Source organism: Apodemus sylvaticus, chromosome 5 (genome assembly GCF_947179515.1).
Source record: "Apodemus sylvaticus chromosome 5, mApoSyl1.1, whole genome shotgun sequence".
Lineage (NCBI taxonomy): Eukaryota > Metazoa > Chordata > Mammalia > Rodentia > Muridae > Apodemus > Apodemus sylvaticus.
Window position 1 is genome coordinate 45,014,264 of NC_067476.1, and position 21,529 is coordinate 45,035,792.

A 21,529-nucleotide genomic window follows, 5' to 3' on the forward strand; every position below is an offset into this window, starting at 1 on the left:
GCTGTGCTGAGGATCAAACTCAGGATTTCAAGCAGATAGAACCACTTTTTCATTGAGTCAGGGTCTCCCATGAGACCTAGTCTGGATTTGATCTCATCAGCACTGAAGCTATAAGTATGTGCCTGCAACCCTGCATATCCACCCCAGCATCCTTTTGTAATTCATGGTGAGACTAAAGTAAGTGCTTAAAGTTTTACATTTAACAAAACCCCATAGTCGTGTAAAATCACACAAGAACACAAGTCTATTTTTTAATAAGGTTTAATTTTAACTAATAAATTTAAAGTATTGAGTGTAATACGAATCCAAGTTTTCACTAATTTGCAATGTGTGACCTATTTTTTTTTTGTAACCCTCAGGGAAATCTTCTTTTCACCATGACTTGTTTTCAGCCTTGTGATCTCCCTCTCTCTCTCTCTAATCATTCTTCTTTGTATCCTTCTCCTTCCATAGTTTAATGAGTCACATACAGTTTGGCTAAACAGCCATCCTAGCACAGTAATGCTTCAGCTTGCAAGGAAGGACCCCCTTGTTGAGCTGGTAAAACTCCACCAGCTGGATGAGATCTGTGAACTTTGTATGGCCGTCATCAAGGGTATGGAACAGCTCACCTTCATCTTCCACCTTCAAGAGAAGAAGCAACAGACTAATAAAAGGAAATTCCAATGAACAAATAAGCAAAAATATAAAATATAACAAAGAAGAGGATCAACTACTTAGAAGACCAAGTGTAGTCCCTGTGATATTATGTGTTCGTAAGCCTAAATCAACAACTAACTTAGTATATAACACTAAGGACAATGAGAACATCATCATGTCTACGTTCCCTGGCATTACTTACATTCCAAAGTAGCGTCTGCTCTTTGGGTAAGCAATCTGCTTCTTTCTTCTTCATCTTTTTTTTTTTTGGAAGATTTATTTATTTACTTATTTATTTATTTATTTATTTATTTATTTTATATGAGTACACTGTAACTGTCTTCAGACACACCAGAAGAGGGCATCAGATCCCGTTACAGATGGTTGTGAGCCCCCATGTGGTTGCTTGGATTTGTACTCAGGACCTCTGAAAGAGCAGTCAGTGCTCTTAAATGCTGAGCCCTCTCTCCAGCCCCAGGCAGTCTGTTTCTTTCTCAGTTCTCACACTGTTCTGTATAGCTCTGTATAGCACAACTATTGCCTGTGCTCAGAGAGTATTCTGTACTCTTTACTAAGCAGAAAGCTGCGAATGATTTCACTTGATGTTCTTTGATCCTTTTAAATTATTATTAAATTTATATTTGCTAGGGTTGTTGATCATATAATTTTAAAAAAAATCAAAGAATCAGGGAGGACACTTTAGAAAACTATTGGAAAAATCCAGAAAGAGGCATCTAGAAAGAAATTGCTAGCATTCTAGCAGTCGTACAAAACAAATCTCTGCAACTTCACAAGCTACTAGTATGCACTACACACACACACACACACACACAGAGAGAGAGAGAGAGAGAGAGAGAGAGAGAGAGAGAGACAGAAAGAGAGACAGAAAGAGAGACAGAGAGAGACAGAAAGAGAGACAGAGAGAGAAAGAGAGAGAGAGAGATACAGCAGCAATGCAAGAGAAACACGAAAGAGGGCTATGCCAAAGATGTTTCTTAATGTTCTAAGAACAATGTAAATGTGCACCAGCTATACAGCACCCGTGATTTCATCCGGCTAAAAAGAAGTTAGCAGGAAACTTCAACAAAGTCATATATTTTTGAGAGGAGGAAGGAGGCAAAAGCGGTTTTCAAGCACTGCTTTTTCAAAGTCTGTTAGTGACATTCATGGAAGGATTTCTTAGTGGCCTTGTAACAATAGGTGGCATGAGGTCTATACAATATGACTAAATCATATTTCATGGAAAAGGGGGAAATTTAATTTTTTGCAATTCCTGTATTTCTTATATTAATTCAGGTTCATAAAACCATTTCTGCCAAACTTAACTTCGGTCAAAGCACAAGCTTCCAAATTATATTTAATAAAAGGAACAAAAGAAACCCCAAGTTTCCCAAAGCATATGCATTAAGAACATCTCCAATACAAGAACCTGAAGTCACAATTACTTACGGGTATAATTTGAAAGTGTTTTATCTTTTGTCCATGACTCATTGACAGTACAAAAGTTCTGGGGTTACTCTGACTATCCCGTACCAAGAAAACTCTGAAGAGAGAAAAGGAATTCCATTATGTATCTCTGCACACTTAGATTTCATAGAAATAGTTTTATGTAGAAATCAGGAAAGCATACATATAAATGGTATAGCCCTGGCCTCCTTTACCAGGTGGTCAATGGGTAAGATTATCCAACTTGACAAACAACAGGTAATAAACTTACGCTGTAAAACTATCATTATACTAATGGATATAGCAGGGTAAATACACAAATCTTTTGTCAGATTGTGTGATCACGGCTGCCAATATAATGTTAAAATGGCATCAATAATTTCTGTTATGTCCTTTTCTCACTGAAAAACTAGGTACTCTCTCATAACCATTCATCACAAAGAATGGGCATTGCTATTTTAACTGACAGGACATGACAGGCCCCTGAAAGGAGGAACATATTTGGAATTAAATAGGTTTTACCCTTCTTCTGCAGTGGATCCTCTTGTTTTTACCACTATGAACTCATTAGGAAGAAATGAATATGTTCTAGCAAATTAATCTTAAAATTGTTTGTGAAATGTTTAGGTAACAATGTTTTAAGTAAAAGAAATAATCCAAACAATATGCACTTTAACCTTGAAGAGTCCAGTAGAAAACCTTTATAATGTCAGGCTAGACAAGCAAGATGTGACCTAATGGCCTAGGGGAAAAAAGACTACCAGGCAGGGATTCGTATTTCCTGGCAGTGCTGTATAAAACCCGTTTTGTATTAATTATTGGCAAGCACACTGTGTAAATGTCCCTATGCTGACTCCAATACTAATCTCACTGTGCCTGGGCAAAGAGGCAGCCAATGTCTGAGGAAAGCATCCATTTCATGCATACTGTGTGAGGCTCAGAGATTACATCACTGGAGGACAGGACAAAAGGGCATTTCAGTGGTAAAGAACGCTGTAATTCTCTTCCCAAGAAGATCAGCACTACCACCTAGTGGGCTACTTGTCACCATCACATCTTTCCAAAGAAATAAAAAAGAAAAAATGTTTTAAAAAACATACTCGAATGTTATTCTTTATTCTATTATTTTCTGTTTTTAATTAGATATTTTCTTTATTTACATTTCAAATATTATTCCCTTTCCTTGTTTCCCCTCCAAAACCCCCCTACTCCATCCCCCCAACCCCTGATCACCAACACACCCACGCCCGATTCCCTGTCCTGGCATTTCTCTATGCTGGACCATCAAGCCTTGATAGAACCAAGGGCCTCTCCTCCCAGTGATGACTGACAAGGCTATCCTCTGCTACATATGCAGCTGGAGCCATGGGCCCCTCCATGTGTACTCTCTGGTTTGTGGTTTAGTCCCTAGGAGCTCTGGGGGTATTGGTTGGTCAATTATTTTCTTTAATCTATAAACACTTGACTCCAAAATTAAGGAAATTGTAATCTTCTATTATATATTTACTTTTTTCTCTTGGTCTGTTCTCAGTAAGACTGGAGTTCACTAAATTTATAGTCACGAAAGTTGTGCTTCACGTAGAGAGGCATAGCCACATCTCTTCTTAGAGTCTAGTGAAATGTGCAAATATGCATCTTTATCTGAACATCAGCATCAAACAACTCAATGAAATCCCATCACCATTGATTACTTAAATGGATCCTGCTTTCTCCCTTCTTCAAACACCAACACAACCCCCTAATTTGCTCTGCAGTTATGAAAGAAATCTGGCTAGAATTATACAAAGTGGATGTAATATACTAAACAAAACAGAAAAGCCTTCTGATTTGAATGCTCCATAACTCCTTTTAATCCTCCTCTCTTATATTCTATAAGACCCATTAAAAATAATGAGATATCACCAAAAAAGTAATTTTATAGTTGTACACTATTTTACAAAGGGCAATAAAGATATTAAAATATTTATTAAAACAAATAAGGCAAGAATTCAAAATATATAAGAAAAAGCATTTCAATTAATGTATTTTGAACCATACCCAAGAAACCCAATTCAGGACAACCTCATGCTATGAAATCTGTTTGGCATCATACCTATTATATGTGCAAACCAAATTGACATCTCAAACAAACTTGGCTGCCCCCACTCATACATTAGTGTCTGAGATGATAGAATTCACACAAATAAAGTGAATATTAATGCTAACTAGTCGAGGATAAAGTATCCTGTTATTTGGTCATTTTGTGTACAAATATTAAACACCGACAGAATACAATGACAACAAAAGTGCTTCTGCTGTGTGATAAGGCACAGTTATAATTTCATAGCATGTGCTAAGTAATTATCATTCATAGATAGAAAAATTCCAAACATGATCACTCAGACTGCAAATATCAGACTTACCCATCCACAGGCCCCTGCCGAATAATCAGCTGTTGAGCCTCATCTCTAGAAATTCTGTGGTGAAACCACGGCTGGGACCGATGGAGAGCTGGAGGAAGACAAAGGTTTGTCTGACATGATCATGATTTCACTGCATGCAATCCCATCCTATCCCATGGGACTGTATCTAAAGGAACATAGGCAGAGGCAGGAGGATGTCTGTGAGTCTGAGACCAGCCTGGTCTACAGAGGGAGTTCCAGGACAGCCAAAGCGATACCGAGGGAATCTGTCTTGAAAAATCAAAAAAAAAAAAAAAACAAAACAAAAACAAAACAAAACAAAAACCAAGAGGAAGAGGAGGAAGAGGAAGAAGAGAAAGGAGGAGCGATCTGACTGAGAGCAGACATACCCATGTTCACAGCAGAGCTCTGGGAGGGTGCAGTGGGGCTCCCGTGATTCCCTAGGCGTAAACATCCTTTTTTCTGAGCAAGAAAAAAAAAAGTAAAACTCAACTTCTTGGATAAAATGACTCAAATCATGAACATTTGAGAAAAAATGAAGCTACTGGTACCCTCCAAGCGAGTCCTTCCTCAACAGCAACTGAAAGAGCCTCGGTGGGGTTGTCTATGACTCTGCTCTTCTGACCTGAGAAGTCCATTGCTACTAGGGAATTCTCTGATATGCTTCTCTGAAAAATACAAACAATCAAACATAAACATTTGAACTACCAATATATAGTTAGTTCATCATTAAACTTCAATGTTGGACTTGGCCATATGTGTCCATTCTGGGCTAGCATGTGTCAGGAACCCTGTAAGTGCAGGGAAATGATTGCACTAGGTAAAGAATGAAACTCTAGTCAGCACCACTTTAGCACTGGGGCAAACTGCCACAATCTGACTTAATGGTTTTATTTCTCTTACACATTTAATCACAGTAGGACTTTGGGAAGAGTTTTCCACGTGGCACTCATCACAACAAAGCTCTAGGCATAGCTACGTGGACACTCCCCTGTGAAGCAGCAAAGCACCTGAGACCTGTATAACAAGGATCAGTTCTGTTGACTGACAGTGCTCAGGGCAAGAGCCTAAAGAGGAAGCATCAGGATAGATTCTATTGATAGAGGATGCAAAATACATGGTACCATTTCTCGGGTTCTAGTCACCTAGGAACTAAGCACAAGATATTGGGGGATTTGTGAAAGCTAGTTCCATAGAACAGCAAAATGATGATGGGTTGCTAGGCAACATCCAGTCCTGCCTTGGGTGGCCAGGCATCAGTCATTGTCTCCTTTGGAGAAAATAGGCCCCCGTATTTAACAAATCTGGTTTCTCTGATACTTTCTCCAAGCTGGGCCTCTTACAGGATTTCAGATGTGGCCAATCTAAAATTTAAAAGTTAAAAATATACAGAAGAGGTAAAATGGTGATCTCATATCCATTCACTAGTCCAGCGGTTATCTGTCAAGACAACTGAAGGGGATGCTGAATGTATGGACTTGGGAAAAGATTGGAAAGGAGCTAGCTCTTTGTATTTCCTAGGAAGACAGTAAAATGTCTATTGATCCATTACTTCATCTTTCTAAGCATTAAAATTTGCCAATTAAATGTCAAGTGCAACTACTTATGAAATATCCTTTTATTTTATGTGTTTTGTCTGCATGTATGTCTATGCAATACATGTGTAGTGCCTGGGAAGGTTAAAAAAGGAGATTGGATTCCCCAGGACTGGTGTTACAGAGGATTAGTGAGTCATGATGTGGGTGCTAAAAATCAAACCTGGATCCTATGGAAAAGCAGCCAGTGTGCTTAACAGCTGAACCATCTCTCCAGCCTGGAATAGTTTATTTTAAATCTCATAGCTAACCCAAAGTGTAGCTGTTAGTCCACCCATGTTTATGTGCAAATCTGTTCATTACAATGAGCCATTAGTCTGATTTGAAGCCTCTGACTTCTTCACCATCAAAATTGGGACCTCCCCAGGATCCTGTCAGTTATCCTGGTGTTGCCCTGTGTCATGTGGGTCTTACAACTTTGGATCTAAAAAAGATTGCCCTTTCACATGCTCTTGCAGTTCAAAGATTAGGTAGATTTTGGGATGGGCCAACTCAAAGCCCTGGATCTGGGCCTGCGTGGTAGCTGAGTGGGTCAGCCCGCCAGTTCTCCTGCATCTACACCACCAGAGCAAGCTCTCCAGCACTGCCCTGGCTAGCCCACCAAATGTGCAGCTGGAAAGTAGCAAGGCCAGCTCTCCCGGTCTCATGCATTCAGGGCCAGCTCACCCACAGCCACACCAGCAGAATCAGCTCTGCTCTGCTGCCCATTGGAGAAGTGTGGCCCACAAAAGGATATACTGTGGACCACGCCATGTCACAGTACAGCTTCCATGATTAGATGTTTTCTATGCTTTGCTCTAGTTTGTTTTTCTATACTTATTTTCTTTTCTCTTTGCTCTTAGTTCGGAGGTTGCAAGGGCAGAGGACAGATAGGAAGAGAAGGGGAGATAAGTGGAATTAGGGTACATGAGGAGAAACTCACAAAGAATCAATAATTAAAGAAAATAAAACTCACAGCAATGCAAGGTATATATAAGTATATATCCATAGAATTTGTATTCATGTCTTGTTTTTATTCTTAATTTGAAATATACATATTCTTTCCTTAAACATGAATTTTAGCTATTGAAATATGATAGTGTGGGGATTATTAGAAATATCCTTAAAATAAATTCAATTCTGAAGTTTCTGAGAATTCCAGGAAATGGTGATTTATTGTCTCTGAAACTTAAAGAGTATGATATCAAGAATTTAAAAGTACTAAGAACCTTGCACGTTTCACTGTGTGTTATGATTCTAAATCGTATCACTGCTGCTGAATCAAAGTGCCCATGTTTTATAATGGAAAAAAAAAAACTTGAACGCCTTTGTTTTTGAACATCTAAGATTTAGTGCAGCAATTCTGATTTTATTCAGAAAGCAAAATTCAGTAGAATGATAATTCAGATCTAGGCCCCACCAACTTCCTCTGTGGGGAGACATGTGGGAAAGTGGGAGGCTCAGACACAAGCCTGAACCCAGCTGGCACCACAGAACAAGAATGTCCTAAAGATAAAAGGTCATAGTTCCTTTGCTAATATTTTTTAAACATATCCTCTAAAAATAAATCAACTAATGCCTGGATTGTAGTTTCATTTACGGGGTTGGGAGGATTTTTATCTCACAACTACCATTATTATATCTATATAAAATTTTCCATGATAATCTTCAATTTTTTTTCAATGTTTTTCTACATTTTTCTACAACTTTATTGGAAATATTTCCCATGTAAATCTTCAATTATATCATAAAATGTTTCTACTTCCTTTTTCAATTAATTTAGCAGTGTTTTTTATGTCTACCACTTTACTCTTAAATTTTCCATGAAAATTGTAAATTTTAACATGCTTTTCTATATATCTCTTCTATTTTTTCAGAAATATTTTCCATGTAAATCTTCAATTTTATCATAAAATGTTTTACTTCCTTTTTCAATAAAAAACATGCTTTTCAAAAAAATAAAAAAATTAAAAAATAAATGTCTAAAAAAAAAAGTATGTCACCTTTCCTAGCCAAGAATCTCAATCACTCTTTCCTAGTCAAGAGAAATAGTTGTCAAACTCTCTAGTCAAGAGCCTTGCTGCCTTCATAAGTCAGGAAAACGATATAAAAATGTTCGCAAAGGAAATGCCACACGATAGAAGCATTTAAGTTGTTTTCTACTAATTATTAGAGGAATGGAAGTCAAAATGGAGTCATGGTGGTAAAGGCAAGCCGGACTGCACACGGGGCCATTCACGGGGTCATCGGAGAGTACCAAGCCTCTCTGAGGATTCAGCCAACAGACTGTGGTCACGTGTGAACTTCAAACAAAATGTTATCCACGAGAAAAACATTTGGGGTTTCTTTATCACTGCATCACACACCCCTGTTTATTAGCATCTGATATTTTCCCTGCAAAACACGAGAGAGGAGCGGCAGTCTTATTACGGCTCCCCTCTATCCCTGAGACCCACATGCAATCTCCTGTTTGTTGCAGGAGTTTTTATTACTGACAGCTGCTCTTTCCTGGCAGATGCTGTCTCTGTAATCTCTATTTGCTGTCACACTTTAGTTTGCCCTTCTCACCCCGTGATCTTCTGTGCCGGGCTGGGGACCAGTCAGATATGCCTTTGCTTTGCCGACCTTAATGAAAATCATCTACCTGCCTCAACCACAGAGTAACTGGTCTCGATCCTAATGATAGCTTGATCCTTATAATATCTCTATTTCCACACGCCAAGAGAGGTTCTGTACTCTCAAGTTCCTGATAACATAAAAATGATGTTAGGAAAGAGACACAAGTACAATCTTTTTTCTTCTTCTTCTTCCCTGAAATATGCTAGACAAGGATGTGAAACAAGATCCAATGTTCATAATTATCTGGCTAATGCAAGGAGATTACAAGACAAATGGAGGACATTTGTATTTGCTATGGAAACTATGCTGTGGGAAAACAGTATTACAGCAAATGTTTTCCTCTGAATGGCAGGGGGTGGATGAAAAATTAATAGTTTACCTTTAGTGGACAAAGAAAAAGAAGCGGAGCAGAGTTTGACAGACTGGAAAGGTCATTTTCAGCTCAATTTCCTTCACATAGGAAAGCAATGTCGATAACATTCAGAACCGGTTGGATTTCGCAAATATTTGCCTCAAATTCTCACCCATTCTTCTAGAGATGAATGAGCCTTTCCCTCAAGAAATACAGTCCATGATTGTAATAGCTGTGCCTTCTTCCTTCCAAAGAAGAAGGGTTCAGGCACCCACCAGCTTGGGTTTTACAACTCAGACTTTGAAATCAGATCCACCCCTTCCTTAGTGCAGGTTGCATAATGTGTCTGTCACTCTGGGTGCTTAACTCCAAGGCACATAGCAGCCACTGTCCACCACTCCCATTTGAAGGAACTGGATGCATATATAGCCTCCTCATTACAAAGAAGCCGTGGAATTTCTCCTGCCTTGTCATTTCAGCTTATTCCTACAGAGCCACTGGACAGTGGAGATATGATTGCCCTCAAAGACTACAGTAATCCCTTTATCACGCACAGTAGGAAGACAGTGGCTAGCCAAAGCCATGCAGTCAGCTTATGGTAACAGGGCTAACTGACTTGCTGTGTTCTTGTCTAGGGTTCTTTTATTCACCACAAAGTAGGAGGTACGGGGATGGACTTTAGTTTAGAATGTGTAGGTCAGGGTCAGAGTGGAGAATAGAAGGAACACGGGTGAATTAACCCTGTCTCCTCACTTCAGCTAGGGCCCTATCAGCAGCCCTACTTCACATGAATCCTAACTTCACCCTGTAAAGAACCAGGTGTATCTGGCCTCCTGAAATGGCTACTGCTGATTGTCATCTCAGGCCAATGAAGCAGGATAGCTATATGCAGTTTTATAGCTATGATGTTCATTATGGTGTGTGAAATTTTTCATCATTTCTCTTCTCATAATGTATATGTGAGAAAAGCATAGAGCATCCCTTTGGGTGTGTAACTGAGTATTCTCTCCTTTATATGTGACTTCCTCTCAGTAGATCCTGATTGAAAAGCAGCTAAGGTAGGGGACAGATAGGGCCTGGTATCCACTAAACCTCTGATGTTTTCACAATTATGTAGAAAAGTGGGATGAACCATAGGCACCAAAATAAACAAAATGCTCCCACACCTTCTATGTCTCCATCACAGAAATTATGAACCACAAAGATAAAAGTGATAAACACTTCCCTTTCTGATCACAACTCCTGCCTCCTGGACAGGTGTTTCTCACACAGACATCTGTGTGTCCCTCTGTCCCTCTTAGTCTCAAAACCCAACTACAGAATTTGTCCTCCTATACATAGTGATCAATTAGCACTGTAACTAAAATCTCACACATACCTTGACTGCCAGCACTTCCCATATTACACAATTTCAACAGACAAAGGTAACAGTGATCCCCATACTTGAATGTTAATGACAGCGATGAAAATGGAAAGGAGTTTGATTATAACATTTCCTTATGATTAAAAGGACATTAGAAAATAATTGTCTCCAAATGCTTAGTTGCTGTTAACACATTCATCCTAATAACTTCAGTCTCTGAAAGAAATTTGCAGGGATTTAGGGAAGGATTAAGATAATAAAATTCAATATGATATATAGAGAGATAGATAGATTGGAAGATAAAAGTATGCTGACAAACTGTAAAAGCATCCACCTTATAGAAATTGCTATTATAAAATTCATTACATGCTTTAGTCTCTTATTTTAAGGCTCATAAGAATATGATACAAAGACGAAAAGTTTATCTTTCTACAACTTAAGGGAACATAACTACAAAGTTGGAGAGCTTTTCCTCTACGGTCCAATCAGGATCCAGTCAGCACCATTTCATGCTTCCTTCCTAGAGCCAGGCACCTCATCTGCTACCTGACACGTGGGACACGTGTGCCTTCCTTGGCCACAGCCATGAAGAATGTTGTTTAACCTCAATGGAAACACATTATTTCACACTACGTAATTCGTACCACAGGCACGTATGTCTGAATTTTGAATGCACTCAATAACAGGGAGTCCAGCAGCAGAAGGAGCACAATGCAAACTTTATGTGAGAAATATATTTTTGTGTGAATGCACAGGAAATTGAAGTTTTAAAAGAGAGCAGAATGTGTGTATCTGTGTGTCTTTCTGTGTGTATGACTGTGTTTATCTGTAGGCGGCTGCCTGTGTCTGTATGTATCTACAAATGAATATTCAAGATAGAGTTGGAGAAGCAGTTCTTTACTGATGTCATTCATGGCCTCGGTTTTGGCTTCCTGTTTTGTGATTTTTCTGGAAAGCAGCTATTTTTAAGGGCCTAGAACTTAAAAAAAATATCATTATTAAAAAGTCAGAATGGAGGAAAACTTAGATATTTATAATGTACTTTCAGAATTCTAAATAATTCTATCTTATGTGGCAAAAACAAAACTAAATTAATATTGAAAAAATCTATAACTCTACAATCCAAACCAATGGTTTTTAAGTCATAATCCACAAAGTCAAGAAAAATATTCTGCAAACTATCTTATTATTGCCTAATCATCAGATGTCATAATGGCCCAGAATGGCTTACAGAAGTCTTTCAATTCATTTTACTTTAACACATAAAATTATTGGCTTTTGTTGAATGTTTCCTATTTTTCTGTGTTTTATTTTTAATAACATGGACTGAACATATACAATATGCAAAAACAAACCTTCTTTTTCACATAATTTGAGAATATTACAGAATTTCTGTATTTGACCACAAGGCAAAGTGTAAAGACATTATATGTTTAGTGTAATATAGCAGTAAATAATGTATTTATGAAGTCCAGATTCAAAACCTTGTTCCTTACCATGGGTGATATGCTCTGAGAATTGCAGGCGCTTCTACCTTGGTATGGGTGCATATAATTCTGGTACAGCTGCATGCCATACTACAGAACAGACAGAAAAAAACAAAGGTTCTCAAGACATCAATTCATTGAATGTCAACACCTTCATTAGTGATATTATCAATACGACAAAGAACTAAAACATTTTCTTTTTTATGTTTATTCATTTTTCCTTCACACATATATCCCAACCACAGCTTTCCCTGTCCCTACTCCTCCAAGTTCCCCACCATTTCCTCCAAATCTATACCCTCATTTAGCCCCAGAAAAGAGCAGGCCTCCCAGAAACATCTACCAAACACAGCACAAGATACAAGACCAGCCACAAACCCTTACATTAATGCTCATCAAGGAAGCCCAGTAGGATGAAAGGGTCCTGAGAGAAGTGAAATGAGTCAGAGACATGCCCCCCACACACACACACCCGATGTCATAAGTCCCCCAAACACCCAGTCAACAACCATAACACATAATCAGAGGACCTGGTGCAGAGCCATGCAGGCTCCACAGTTGCTGCTCAGTCTCTGTGAGCCCCCAGGAGTGTTGCTAAGTTGATTCCCTGGAACGTTCTCTCCCAGTGTCCAAGACACCTCTGGCTCCCACAAACCCACCTGACTGCTTCCTCCCATTTCATTTTTTCATTGCTGGTCTTAGTACAAACTTGTACAGTCACTATGGAAATCAAAATGGCAGCTCTTCAGAAAATTGGGAATCTGTCTCCCTCAAATCCCAGCTATACCACTCTTGGAAATATAGCCATAGGACACTCCATTCTACCACAAGGACACTTGGTCAAAGATGTGCATAGCAGCTTTACTCCCAATAGCAAGAAACTGGGAACAATACATATATCCCTTAACCAAAGAATGGAGAAAGAAAAGTGTGGAACGTTTATACAATGGTGTATTAGGCAGGTAAAAAAAAATGGCATCATGAAATTTGTAGGCAAATAGATGGAACTAGAAAAAAAATCTGAGTGAGATGACCTAGACCCAGAAAGACAAACATGGTATGTACTCACTTGTAAGTGGATATCAGCTGTAAAGTAAGGAATAATCAAGCTATAAGCCAGAGACCCAGACAGGCTACCAGGGAAGGCTTTGGGGGAAATACAGGGATAATATTCCCTTGAAACAAGTAAGCAACCAAATTTCTGAAACATTAATTTCAGAACCATAAAAAGATACATTTTAAAAGGCAGTGTTTTCACTTAGACCTGAAGCTTTTAGTTTACTTTACCAGAGCAAAGCTCTAAAAGTCACAGTTCGCCTTGGTGCCAAACTGTTGTATAAGCATTTTGACTGATACACTGCCTGGTGATGATGCTGACCTGGGAAAGATACTACCCTTTTGGGGACAGTGATATTTTTAAAATCTTACACATCTTAAATATCACTGAGAAATACATTGAGACACTGCATTGTTGATTAATTAAATTATAAATGTAGTCTTATATGGAAGAACCCTTAATAGTAAATACATTATCCTTCGTAAATAATTATATGTATGCATATGCAGACCTATGTCTGTCCCACTCCCCACTGTGTGTGTGTGTGTGTGTGTGTGAGAGAGAGAGAGAGAGAGAGAGAGAGAGAGAGACAGAGAGAGACAGAGACAGAGAGACAGAGAGACAGAGAAACAGAGAGAGTGTGTGTGTGAGAGAGAGAGAGAGACAGAGAGAGACAGAGAGAGACAGAGAGAGACAGAGACAGAGAGACAGAGAGAGAGAAAGAGAGAGAGAGAGAGAGAGAGAGAGAGAGAGAGAGAGAGAGAGAGAGAGTGTAGTCCAGAAATCAACCATCATTGTCTTTCCTTGAGTACTGTCTTTTCTTCTTCCTTTTAGAAAATGGTCACATTCTGAGAACTTGTGAGGTGGGCACACCTGGCTGAGTAGTAGCCTCGAGCCTGCCTCTGCCTTCCCAGCACTGCTATTACAAATGCATGGCCTTTTGCACGTGGGTTCCGGGGATTCCACGTGTCTAGTGACTTTGGTCCTCCCACTTGTAAAATCGCTTACTTGGTTGAAGTATCTCCCCAGCCCATTTTTAAATTAGGTATTCTTATGACATTTTCTTTTTACTTCACGCATCCAATTTATGGGGAATCACTTGATTTCAGGCAGAGAGGTTCAATTTCCCATAAAATAAAGGACGGCAGTGTCTTTACTTTCAGGAGACAGAATCGTGGAGGATGAACTAAAAGGCTACGGTGGGAAGGTGGGCCAGGATTGTCAGTGTAAGAAGCAAGCATACCAACATGGCTGCTTTCCCCTTGAATTTGCCACTTTGCTAAAGGATAGAAAGCAATGGGACAGACAGCTTAACTAATTTGTTTCCTCACATTCTTCAAATATTAGTATTGCATGGAGTTGCAATAAACCCTGGTTAGGTCCTAGCCAGTGGATTCTAACATAGACCTCCACCTCTTTCCTAGCACCAGTTTATGTCACAGCAATTGCCTCTGAATGGCTCTAGCAGCACCTGAGGCAGCAGTGCTAAGAAACAGTGCGGATCTAGACAGGAAGGCTTAGGCAGGCATGGACTCTATGGACAACAGCATTGGGGAAGCAGATTATACCATCAACTCTAAGCTGAAGATCATCATTTCTCATCTTTTCCACTCTGAAGAGAAGAGTGACCAATGCAATAACTACCTCCTGGAGTAGTTGATGTCCAACCATCAGATACATGATACCTGCCTCTTTGGCTTGGGAAGCCTTGACCTGGCCTCAGCCGGGGCCAGAATATAGCTTGGGTCTCCCTACCTGGCTCAGACCCCTGGGTGGGTTTTCCAGTCTGGGCTACCTTCTAACATATACTTTGCCTGCCTAGGCCAAGCCCTGTGTCTTGCACTGTCACCTACGGGCAAGTGTGGGCTTATGAAACACTTGTCTGCATGCCTACACAAAACTGTTTCCTGAACTGATAGAAGAACTGAGGGTGAGGTGTCATGTCCAATATGGAAACTGGATAGAAAAGTTGAAATCAAAGAATAATACCCCCACAATGAATACTATTTAAACATTCCAGAACAGCTATTTTTCTACTGAAGACTATGTCCTTAAAGTAATTCCCACAAAGTGAATATATTTGGTAATTTAAAAGAAAAAAATTCAGAGAGGAGTAGGAGAATAACTGCTCTCAAGATTTTGATTTTAACATGAATCCAAACCCACACCCATTTTTGAAATCCTCTATGCCGACCACGTTATCCAATTATGTCTCTACTTCTAAAAATTACTTTAAAGTTTGAGTGACATTAATGGGGCCCTAATGAAATTTAACTTGAAGCCAACAATAACTTCATAAACGCAGAGGAGCTTAATTCCTAGATCTGTTCATTTTAGAGAACAGATGGTAACCTCAAACCAACACTTTCACAAGAAACATGCTGCCTGGCCACCTTTTATTTATCAGCCTTGAAAAGCCAGCTACCTACTAATAAGACGGTTTTCTTCAAAGATGTATTGTCCCTAGTCCTGGCAGTGCCTCTGTGCTGCTGGGGGTCTTTAGAAAGCATTTAACTCTGGCCGAGGGGTAGGGCATGGGTCACCTCAACATTTGCCTGTCTCACAGAGGGGCAGATAGGCACCAAACTAGGCTAGAGAGAAGCTGGCCGAGTTCTAATTGATGGGAACGGAAAGAGCTGACATTTAACCAGGATACAGCGCAATACGGAAGCAATGATTCTCTTTTCTAAGCCTCAGATTTTCTATACTTCGTTATATAACTAGAGTAGTTTCCAAAGAAAAAAAAGAACTTTTCCTGTGCAGCTTAGGTCGGTATGCATGTGTGATTTTGCGTGTAGATGAGTACACATGTATAGGTATGCATGTATTTGGAAGCCAGAGGTTCACATCCTAAGTCTTCCTCAATTAGTTTCCATTTTGTTTTTAGACACATCTCTCTCATTTAACCATAAGCTTGTAGATTTGTTAGGCTGGCCAGCCACCACATTCCAGAGACTGTTGTGCCTCTGACTCGGCAGCTATAGAATTGCAAGCATACCACCAGTCAAAATATAGAAACAGCCAAAATGGTCCATCAGAGGATAAACAAATGGCAGTGTAGAGGGCTTCATTTATCATTCCAGTCACAGGGTAGATGGACTCAAAAAGACAGCTCAGATCAGTGGCTACCAAGGCCTGGGAGAAGCTACTTATCGAGAATGCTACCTTCTTTTGAACCTCAATGGAAGTTATGGTTGCATAACATACTGAAACACAAATTGTTCATATTTAGATAACTTGATGAACTCAATGAAAACCTTAAAAACTACAAAATAAAGCTTCTCTCAGCGCCTACCATGACACGATCCAGTTCTCTCTACTCTGCTGTCTTTGCTCCTGTCTCACGCCCATGAAGGGTACCAGGAAAGGGTTAAAGCATTAAAGATAGAAAGAACACCATAACAAAGACAGGAAGGAACACAGGTCCCAGACCCTAGTCCAAGTGTAAACCAAGAGGGAAGTGAGTCAGCTTCCTCTGCCTCTTCTTTTTCTGCCACAGCTGAAAGAAAATGAAGGGCACCGAACATTCCGAACTGGACAAAGGTTTTTTCTAATTTTCATTTCTGAAAGCAGCAAAAGGCTAGTTTTAGTATACACTTAGTTATCTAAATCTTTCTCTGCAAATATATTAAATGATATGAAACATGATAATTAGTATAACATGTGCTATATGATATGATATGATATAATTAATATATACACCTGATTTATACATTGGCAAATCATCCCAGTTCTCAAGTATGAATTATAAAGAATGTATCAGAATATGCTGAAACTTCCATTTTATACGCAAGATTTAAGGACAGTAATAACCCACGCATTTGTGAACCTCACTAGCAATGGAGACTGACTATATGGATGGTCTGTGCACTGTGCCTTTTTCAATGAACACATTTTTTTTTGTAATTTCCACAATTATTACTAACAAAGCAGTATTTTCAGAAGGAAATGGTTGATCATTTTCAATAATGAGAAAATTAAAGCTGCAACAAGTTTACTGACAAAAACACTTTAAAATAAATGTGCTTTTGAAAATTTTTGTTTGCATTTTCATCTCTGTATTTATTTATTGTGTATTTGCGCGTGCATGAGTTCTCATATGCACATGGAGGTAAAAGACAACTTTTTGGGTCTCTGATGTCAAACTCAGGCCATGTTTGGAACAAGTTCCTTTACTTTTGAACCATTTGAATGGCTCCTAAATAGGTGTTTTCAACACAATTTGGAAGACAGCAATCTGTGTCCTCCTTATCATTATCTACCTTTGGAACATTCTAACCCTCCTCAAAAGTTCCATCAACAAATTATACTGACAAGACTTTCATTTCAACATGGTATATAAGATATGCTTCAAAAACATTCAAAATTAAGTAGTACTCTTTAAACTACAAAGCAGTTAATAAAGCAGTCTCTTCTGGAATGGGGTGGGGGGGTCAGTGCTGTTTAAGAGCGCCAACCAGGCTCCAGGGTAAAGCCACACATCTAAAAACACTCACAGAGCAAAAACTGGGCTTTACGGAGGTGGGTGGGCGGGTGGAAGAACACAGCCATGGATTAGAAGGGAAGCAGGGTGGAACCAGGAAGAGTTGGGGGAGGGATGACAAATATGATCAAATGATCAAAAGATGTAGGAAATTCTCAAGGAACACACACACACACACACACACACACACACACAAATAGAATGTAAAGTAATTACAATTAGCAATATCCAAGGGGAATTTTTTTTTCAATACAACTCCCTGTGGGTTTGGGGCAATTTCACAAACATGCGCTAAGTTGTAAACTTAAGAAGTCTTGTCAGTCAGCTACACCCCCTATCTATATGAGACCAACAGCAAAAAGTCACTTCTATAAACAGAATACCTATTTCACACACAAAAGACTCACAGATTAGGGCAGTCATGCTATCCTGTATGTTCATCTCTTGGACTAAAGACAGTGGTGGTTGGTTTTCTTTTTCTCTAACAGCCACACAGATGAGTGGAACATCTTCACATTGGGACGTAGATGGGTCTTTAAACAGTCATAGATGTCAGAGCATTTCACAAGCCCACACCCGTCCTGAGAGATTACCTTAAGCAATCTAATGGCGGTCACCCAGCATGTCCTGCTCTGCTCTTCTGCTGCACAGAGCATTTTCAGGTCCCGGGGCCCTCCTGTTCTGTTAGGCTAGAAGGCCACAGCACATTATTTATTGTTAATGCATATCTCGAAGGTAACACCTGTTGAAATAAAAGCCACTAAAATTCTCCTATACATAAGAGAACTCTCTCTCTTTTTCAAAAGAAATCAAAAGAAACTCAGGCTTACCTAAGCGGATGAGACTTGCCTTACTCATCTATCAAAGCAGTAACCCTGTACCTTTAAGCAGAATCCATAGGGAGTGGGCGCTCCATGTTTTTTTTTGCCTGCCAGTGACATGTAAACATTACTAGTGCTGAATTCACTGAAAAGCTGCAAATGTCGCGGTTCCTTTAAAAAAAAAATACATGTGAACATTAACTTGGATGCACAGTTCCACAATATCTTTTGCATTTCTCATATTGCACAGTTTATACCTTGGCCAAAATAACATGACCTCAAGCAAAATCCCACACCAATGTCACAAAAAAAAAAAAAAAAAAAAAAAAAAAAAAAAAAAAAACAAGAGTTGAGTACAATTTCATTTAAATTGACAAGGGTTTAAATTGACAAGGGGTAGTTTGTTTATTATTTTACTTCTCGTAATAGACAAATTCCTATTTTAGGAATACTGGGCACTACACTTTCAGAGGACCCCACTATACCACTCCTGGGCATATACCCAGAGGATTCCCCAGCATGCAATAAGGACACATGCTCCACTATGTTCATAGCAGTCTCTTTATAATAGCCAGAAGCTGGAAAGAACCCAGATGTCCCTCAAAGGAGGAATGGATACAGAAAGTGTGATATATTTACACAATGGAATACTACTCAGCAATTAAAAACAATGAATTCATGAAATTCTTAGGCAAATGGCTGGAACTGGAAAATATCATCCTAAGTGAGGTAACCCAATCACAAAAGAAGACACATGGAATGCAGTCACTGATAAGTAGATATTAGCCCAGAAGCTCTGAGTATCCAAGACACAATTAACATATCAAATGATTCCCAAGAAGAAGAAAGGAGAGGTCTCTGGTCCTGGGAAGGCTTGATGCAGCATTGTAGTATGCCAGGACAGGGAAGCTGGAGGGGGTTGATGGGGTGGGGGAGAACTGGCAGAGGGAAGAGCGCTTATGGGACATATGGGGATGGTGGAACCAGGAAAGGGGAAATCATTTGGAATGTAAACAAAGAATGGAGAAAATAAAAAAATAAATGGCTGTACGGGGTGGAGGGATAAATACATAATCAATATCCTTTTGTAATTTTTGTAATGATTCTAACTTGTTTTTGAAGAATGAGTGTGATAACTAGAAAGAAAGAAAGAAAGAAAGAAAGAAAGAAAGAAAGAAAGAAAGAAAGAAAGAAAGAAAGAAAGAAAGAAAGTGTTTCTGTCACCTCAGTGTCTAGTGGTCAGTTGTGCCACAGGAGGGAATTTGACTTCTTGAAAAGACAAGGAAAAGAAAGAAAGAAAATCCTGCTTCTTTCAGAGACACCCATCCCTCACACGTGTGTGTGTGTGTGTGTGTGTGTGTGTGTGCTGACAGCTGGCTGTGTGGCCATCTTGTTCCACAAAAGGAGAGAGGCCTGCATGGAAGAGTTCAGGGAAATTACCTGGGATGCAATGTGTCTGATTGTCAGGGTAAAGGGGAATCATGAGCAGCTATTTCTTCTCTAGAAAACCTGAGAGATTTGGAGCTGGCCATAGGAAATTCCTGGGTCATAGTACTCTGTGACAGGTTAATAACTTGGAGAAGTGCTTAATTCTGAGGTTGACTATATAATCAAAACTGGTCAAAATGCATTTGTTCTCCAAAACGTTGAGACAGACTAGCAGTGTGGGCACTGACCCACAGAACCAGTCTCACCTGGAGCTTGTTAGAAAGGGAAAATCTCATTGCCCACATCAAGCCCACTGGTTCAATATCTGCATTTTGACATGATCCCAGTTGATCTCATATACACAGTGTTTAACAGCAGTGCACACACACACACATACACACAAACATGCACACACACACGCGCACGCGCGCGCGCACACACACACACACACACACAGTACATTCAGCAGTGTGAACAACCCTGTCCAAATTGGAAAACATGTTATTATCATTTACCAGTTGTACGCTATTACAACTAAAAAGATGTCATTGTGTGCCGTTGTTCCTAAGCATGGACTTCTTGACTTCTCTGGAAAATAATGCAGAATATTTTTTTTATATTTATTTACTTACTTAGTTTGGGTTTTTAAGACAGGGTCTCTCCATGTAGTCTTAGATATCGTGGAACTCTCTAGGTAGACCAGACTAGCCTCAAATTCACTGAGATCTTCCTGACTCTGCCTCAAAGATCTAGGATTAAAGGCATGTGCAACTATGCCTGGCCAGAATAGACCTTTTTTTTTTTTTTAATAAAACCATTTGTTTAAGAAAAAAATGAGGAATTGAAACATAGAAAGGCTTTCTTACTATTGTGACTTTTTAAACTATAATATATTATTCACTGACAAAAATGGATTTGATAATCAATTTATTGTAAGCGAGGAGAAGGAAAGATGGTACTTAGGGCTTTCACTAACAAGTAATTTACAGCCATACCTCGAAGCCTATAGTGGTGGTTAGTCACTCCCACACAATATTTACTTGACTGGAAGTGAAAGTATTCAACCAAGACCTCCTCATAGGAAAAATAAGACACAAAACCAAGAAACCTGTAGTTTTTCAGGTAGCAGATATATTAAGGTCTAAAAAAAATCAAAATGTTCTTTTGTTCTCAATTTTTTCTTACTAGGCTAATTTAGAATTATCTCCATGTATAAATTACATTGTGTGTTTGGTTCATTTGCGCGTGCATGTGTGTGTGTGTGTGTGTGTGTGTGTAGCACAGTGTGCTTGTGAAGTTCAAAGGAAAACTGGGAGTCAGCTCTTTCCTTCCAGCATGTAAGTTCAAATGATCTTGAACTGTGGTTATTAGACTTAGCAGTGAGTGCTAAGCCAGTTCACCTGCCTAATATGAGGATTAGAGGAATAGTATTTTATCTATCGACAGTCAATATTTAAAATACTGCTACTCCAGGTCTTAAGATAGATTTTCCTGCCTCTGGAGTCCAGTTATATGAAACAGAGTTTTTTTGTTTTGTTTTGTTTTATTTTGTTTTAAGGTATAGGGGATGCAGAAATACCTCAGTGGTTGAGAGTACTTACTACTGTTGTAGAGGACCAGGTTTAGGTTCCCAGCACTCATTCAGCTGCCTAAAACTCTAAGTTCAGGAGACCCGGCACTTCTTCTTACCTCTACAGTGTCCTGCATGGATGTAGTGCACAGACATACACTAATGCACACAATATAACATACACATAAAGTAAAATTAATATTTTTTGAAAAGAAGAAGTGTAAATCACATTAGGTTTCTGAAGCCTTTAATGAGAAAGAACCAAGAAAACTCAGGTTGGAGTGGGAG

General features: G+C 39.2%; 1 protein-coding gene across 2 annotated transcripts in view; it reads right to left on the minus strand.

Moving 5' to 3' along the window:
- Positions 1-262: 262 nt before the first annotated feature.
- Grb14 (growth factor receptor bound protein 14) overlaps positions 263-21,529 on the minus strand; it is a 115,395-nt gene continuing 94,128 nt past the window's right edge. For both annotated transcript variants that reach the window (XM_052182581.1, XM_052182582.1), the window contains 8 exons: positions 18,304-18,414; positions 18,016-18,111; positions 11,892-11,972; positions 5,039-5,155; positions 4,877-4,949; positions 4,488-4,575; positions 2,089-2,182; positions 263-624 (listed from right to left, as the gene is read on the minus strand). In XM_052182581.1, the coding sequence (XP_052038541.1) occupies positions 478-624; positions 2,089-2,182; positions 4,488-4,575; positions 4,877-4,949; positions 5,039-5,155; positions 11,892-11,972; positions 18,016-18,111; positions 18,304-18,414 (807 nt within the window). In that variant the 3' untranslated portion in view covers positions 263-477. The remainder of the gene's footprint in view (positions 625-2,088; positions 2,183-4,487; positions 4,576-4,876; positions 4,950-5,038; positions 5,156-11,891; positions 11,973-18,015; positions 18,112-18,303; positions 18,415-21,529) is intronic.